Here is a 6,000-nt window from a genome sequence, read left to right as displayed (position 1 = left end):
TGCCTGAGGACTCGCCTACAACACAGTAACGTCTTCCTTTGTTGGGCAAACAAGGTCAGGTTTTTAATAGGTCTCTCTTTCTCTTCTTTTTTTAGAACATGCATACAGCCAGAAAGGTTCTGTAAACACTTGACCCCTAGGTAGCTTCCTAGACAGCAGTTAGCCGGACCTTCCGGACAGAAATGCTGAAGTCAAGGCGGGCGATTTGCACACTAGGTCGATGGCATTATGGGACTTGTAGTCCCGATTGCAGAAGGGCTTGGGACCACTGTCGCTGCAGGACTACATTTCCCAGCAACACACATATAGCAATACGCGCCGGGCAGGTTGCGCAAGCGAGCGGGTTTCCGGAGGAGTTGGGGGTGGGGCGGCCGCAGAGGCTGGAGCGAGGCGGCGGGATGCAGCGCCCCGGGCCCTTCAGCACCCTCTACGGGCGGGTCCTGGCCCCACTGCCCGGGCGGGCCGGGGGCGCGGCCTCGGGTGGGGGCGGGAACAACTGGGGCCTCTCGGGCTCCCACGTGCAGTTGCCGGGGCGTACACAGTCGGAGACCCGCGGCGACAAGGGAGGCTCGAGCGCGGGCGGCCCGGCCCCCTCCACGATGTCCAAGGCCGAGGAGGCTAAGAAACTGGCGAGCCACACGGCAGTGGAGAACCACGTGAAGGTGGGGCAACTGGTGGCGGCGTGATGGCTTCGTGCTGCCAGCCTAGGGCACTGCCAGGGTGCGCCTGACTCCTGAAAGGGCGAGGGTTGCGAGAGAAGGGAGAGGGTGAGCCTTGTACCCGAATCCACGCTGTTCTTTCCAACCCCTGAAAGGCCTTTTAGACAGAGAATGGGTGGGTGTCAACTCTCCCCCAACTAGAGCCTTTTCTACAAAGATTTCCTGTCCGGCTGGAACTGGATGCACAATAGAGCCGGGCAGTACTCCGTTTAGAGTCTTGGTCAGGCTGTTAATGCGTGCCTCCTAATCAAGCCCATTGAAAATGGTGAGCCCCGAGGCTGCTGTTCTTCACTTCTCGCTTACCGGGAAGCCAGTGGAGAGCTGTTTTGCGAAGTGTTTTGAAATTTTACTCCAAACATGCTTTTCAGCTCCTCCTGCTGAGGAGCTTGTGTAGTCTTTACAAAGAAGCCATCAGGTTACTGTTGACAGGGCCAGATGGACACATCTGGAGGTGCTGCTCTTTAGGCGGGGTCCAGATGTTTTGCAGTTACTTAGTATGGTTGAGTCCCCATTTGTTTGTTAAGTGGCGGGTGTGGTACCTTGAGTGGACTCTTAGTGTAGGTGGGTTTGCTGTCTGGTAGCAGGTTAATTATCTTAATTGTACTTCTTCTGTTGCCCTGTGGTGAAGTTTCTCCGTCATGTTTCCTATTTCTTAGATCGGGTTACTGGAATCCATATCTCCGTTAAAGGGAATTATTTTCATTTGTTAACTCCTATTTCTTAGATCACGTTACCAGAATCCGTATCTCTGTTAAAGGGAATTCTTTTCATTTGTTAACGCAGTGCTGTACAAAGTTACTTTGCAAAGATGATGTTCTTAGAGCTTTATCTATCTCCCGGCCAAGAGTGAGGGTGGCCTGAGTGGGCGGGACCGGGTCTGATAACCTCCGGCTTGCCTGCTGAACAGAAGAACACCATTTTTGTTTCAGGCAGGGTTCTTCTGCTCTTCTGTTCTTCTGTTCTGTATAGCTCTTTGCTCATCTTAGCATAAGATTTGATACTCCACATTTAGGAGGGTTGTGGGGTATGAGCGTGAATGTAAAATGTGTAATACTGCTCTGTGTTTGGAATTCAGTGCCACAGCTGTAAAACTGGAACTACTTAGTAAAGAGGAATTTCAAAATGCCTTCACGAAGTGACTTAATAGATTGGTAAATGAAATCCATACCTTAGGAAAGCTCGTTATCTTAGGTAAACCGTTAATGTTTAGTGGTGCAAGTCTCCTTGACCTTTGCTTTATTGTTATGTATTCGATTAAAGTGAAATCTGCAAGCCTTTACCGGATGTTCTGGCCATATTCAAAGGACTACTTTCAGTTTTTTCTTGGCTTCCTAAGGAGACTAGGAGAGGACAATTCCTCTTCCTCTTTTGAAACTCAGGCTGGCTTTGAAACCCTCCCCTCCCTCTTTGTAGCAGGCTAGCATATATCAAGGCAGGAACTTGATATGTGGACTCTGCTGGTTTTGAAATCTACCAAGGTGTGTATCATCATTCAGCTTTATCCTCTTGACTCTGCCTCCCAGGGACTGGCATTATAGGTGTGTGATACACTCAGCTTCCTCTGATTACGGCTCCCAGACACTTCAGCGTGACCTATGTTCTAGTCCTCTCTGTGTTTCTCTCGCCCAACTCGCTGTGAGCTCTGGGAGGAGAGTTAACGTTATCTATACATTCAGCATTGTGTACAGTGAGAGCTGCTTAGGCAGCGTTCAGTGAGATGTGTAGAATGGGAACACTGATATGAATGGAGGTTGGAGGTTGTGGGTTTTGGTGGCCCCTTTCCTAGGCTCTCTTGAGTGTGGGGTTTCCAGTTCCCTAGCCTGCTGGTATTCATTCCATTGTGACTATTTCTGTTTCAGTGAAGATGAACTCTGAATTCTCAGTTGAATCTTTGTCACCAGGTCCAGACCTGCCTGATACTAAGTGTAGTTACCTCAGATGGGTTACTGTACACGGCTATGCTATCCTCATGGTTGTTGCTTCATCTTTGCTCTCTGTGGTGCCTGGGCTTCGATTTGAGATTGGCTTAGCCTGAGGAAACTAGTGGGCAGATAATATTAATATTATTATTAGTATTTTGGTTTTTTTGAGACAGAGTCTTACTAGGTATTCCTGACTGCCCTGGAATTCACTATGTAGAACAGGCTGGCCTCAAACTTAAAGAGATCTGCCTGCCTCTGCCTTTCTAGTGCTGGGATTAAAGGAGTGTATCATCATGCCTGGCAATTTTTGTGTTTTTAATTTGGTAGAAGCCTGTTTTACTAACATACTATTCCAAACTCACCAAATACACCAAGAGGCTTAGCCCACCGAAGCCAGTCTCATAGATTCGTGAGATTACCCTGATGTCTTGATGGCATGCTGTATAGCATTGCCTTTAGAAGGGCTACCAGCTGTTGGGCCAGTTTGCAGGCCGCATCTCACCTTTTGGCTTTCGCTAGGGCACTCACTTATGGGTCTGTCATTTTGTTTCAAGGCAGCAGGATCTGCAGACCCCTGCAGTTCACCTTCTAGAATAGAGCCTGTCTGAAGCACTAAGTTTGGCCTTCGTGCTACTTGACTGCTGGGACTGATAGGAGCTAGTGAGGAGTCTGGAAATCAGATTCGGCTTAGGTCCTATGTTCCCAGTTGTCAGGTTACGTTTACCCAGGCTTTAAGAAATGGAGGTGTTCACCATTGTTTGGATACTTCACATATTGACATTTAGCTGTTTTAAATATTGTGTTCGGTTCCTTTATTTGAGTTCCTCGCATTTTGAGTCCGTGGGGCAGCTGATGACTTTAGTAGGTGCACTGCTTTCTCGAGTGCATCCTAGCAGGTGAGATCTGTGAGTGACTCTGGTGGGATGAATCTCTTGGTGTGTTTGGGGAATTTGGAAGAGTATGTTAATCTGGGCTTCTATCAGATTAAAAAAGACATACATTACTGGGTGTGATGCCTCCTAGATTTAAAACACAAATTGCTGGGTGTAGTGTATGTCTTTAATCTCACCACTTGATAGGAGAGGCAGGCAGATCTCTGAGTTTGAGGCCATCCTGGTCTACATAGTTCCAAGTCAGCCAGGGGTATGTAGCGAGACTCTCTCTCTCAATAAACAACACACAGCCATTGAATCTCCTCATGTCCTAGTGCTCATCCCTTTCCTTCTGCAGCCACCTTTTGCAGGCTATTTCTACCCAGGAAAAGAAATCCTACTGTGTGTCCTGTATCCAGAACCCCCTGTCTTCCACCCGTTTGCTGGGGCACGTAAGGGTGATGGCCTGTTTACTGCCAGCATTGAGGATTCTGTCTCTACAAGAATTCAACAGAAACCTCGGGAAGACCCTTACTCTATTGTCCCAGGAGCTGCTGCTGATCATGATACATAGTGAAGCAGGCAAGAAATTTGCCCACAGTGGCTCCGTCAAGCATCTGGCATGTGAAGACAACTAGCTACTTGATGAACAGGCAAGACCACAGGCCAGTTCCTGACAGCGACTAGACTGGCCAGGGATGACTGCCTCAAGTTTCTGGGTTAAGTGCTTGTGACTTTCTAAAGCTTATGTGAGGATTTCCTTGCAAAAGTAGAATTTCCCTCTGTCCCTTGTTTAAAAACCCCACGGCTTGTACAGTGCCTCTATTTATTTGAGGGGCTTTTAATGTTGCCCTGTCCTCCACAAAAGCCCACAGAAAATGATGGGTGAAGTCTACTGTAGGTAGGAGAGGACCAGCTAGAAACATTTGTAGTGTGTTAAGGGTGATTGGCATTAGGGTTTGATTTGTTTGCCTTTCTAAATTCTTTGTACTTGTTGGTCATTTTTTCTGTATTTTAGTTTTAATTCTGAGAAGGACCAAATGAGGCATGGGGATGTGGGGCTCTAGTGCTTTGGGGCCTACCCCTGTGCATACTATGGGTTTAGTTTCTTCCTCCTACGAGGAAGTTTCACAATAGTCTTTCTCTTGCCAAGTGAATTGCTAATAGTTGTCCCCACTCCAAGAAATTTGAGAAACCGTGCTCTTTCAGCAATCTAACTCCTTGAATTGTTTAAAGTGAAGTTGTGTGTGTGTGTGTGTGTGTGTGTGTGTGTGTGTGTTCAATAGGTCGAAAGATGATTTTCTTTGTAAGGTAACATGATAAGGACAATAATTTCTTATATCAATATTTATTCAATTCATTAAATTAAATGATGTGAATAAAATTAAATGAATTTTTAAAGACAAGAATTTATTGTATAATAAATGTAGGGTAATGACGAGTTGCATCTCAGAACACAGTGAATTAAATTTTATGGACAAGATATGCTAACAGTTTTCTACAGGTTGAGGTCAGCCTGTACAGAACTGTAAAATTAATTGCACATACTCTTGTAAGATTGCATAATACAGGCAGGTCCTACAATTCTATTGAAGCAATCTATTAATCTTTGGCTTACTTCAAAATCTTCACAGTTTTTTTTTCTTGGATTGTTGCACGCATCTGTCAAGTGAGCTAGTGGGTCTCTAGGTCATAGGGGTGGCTGTGAAATTTGGCTTACTAAGATATGTAGGTCCTCTTGGTATCACTTTTTGGTGGAAAGCAAGTGTGGGTTTTCTAGGTCATTGTTTCTCAACCTTCCTAATGCTGTGATCCTTCAATATAGTTCCTCATGTTGTGGTGACACCCAATCATAAAATTATTTTCATTGCTACTTCATAGCTGTAACTTTGTTACTATTATGAACTATAATGTAAATATCTGAATATCTGGTATATCTATCTAGGTTGAGACCCATGGGCTGAGAACTGTGATTCCAGGCAGTGTTCAGTGTCAGCTGCTGTTCCATTGTTGGTTTTACCGTAGCCTGAAGTAGGGTGTGCTGGGAAGTTGCTTGGGAGCCTGATGATTAGTGTTATGTTTTGGATTTTCTTTGTGGTCCCATCATCTGGCCACAGGTGTCTCCTCTTTCTTAGGATGGCAGGCTTAGTGTTGGAAGCTAGGGAATTATTGCTGTGTGATGAAGTCACCCCCTAAGTAGGAGCAGTCATCTCATGCTGGGTTTATTTCCTCCAGCAAGAAGGATGTCTTCGAAGCAGACATCTTAACTGTGATAGTGATCAAACAGCAGAGTTTGACTAACATTGCTTAATTATGTGTCTTTCTTGCTCCCTCCCTCCTAGCAAAAATCAAAGCTCACATCAGTGCCCTGTCGATGGCCAAATGCTTGCTTTGTGTCTTCTTAGTGTAGCTACATGGAGTAAAATCCTTCCTGGACTTTTCACCATTATATCTGCATTCTGGGGTGAGGCTGGACCTAACAGTCCC

At 45.9% G+C, this 6,000-nt stretch overlaps 1 protein-coding gene across 4 annotated transcripts in view; it reads left to right on the top strand.

Annotated features, from left to right (window-relative positions):
* The first annotated feature begins 367 nt into the window (after nucleotides 1-367).
* Rpia (ribose 5-phosphate isomerase A) overlaps nucleotides 368-6,000 on the top strand; it is a 25,668-nt gene continuing 20,035 nt past the window's right edge. The window contains exon 1 of one of the 4 annotated variants that reach the window (NM_001108632.1): nucleotides 368-662. In NM_001108632.1, the coding sequence (NP_001102102.1) occupies nucleotides 399-662 (264 nt within the window). In that variant the 5' untranslated portion in view covers nucleotides 368-398. Of the gene's footprint in view, nucleotides 663-3,869; nucleotides 4,233-6,000 lie in introns of those variants that run through there. The other 3 variants (XM_087658132.1, XM_087658133.1, XM_087658134.1) reach the window with 3 other exon arrangements.

Source organism: Rattus norvegicus, chromosome 4, assembly GCF_021556685.1.
Source record: "Rattus norvegicus strain SHRSP/BbbUtx chromosome 4, alternate assembly SHRSP_T2T, whole genome shotgun sequence".
Lineage (NCBI taxonomy): Eukaryota > Metazoa > Chordata > Mammalia > Rodentia > Muridae > Rattus > Rattus norvegicus.
The sequence above is the reverse complement of the archived record's forward strand: the minus strand, read 5'-3'. Positions and strand labels throughout refer to the sequence as shown.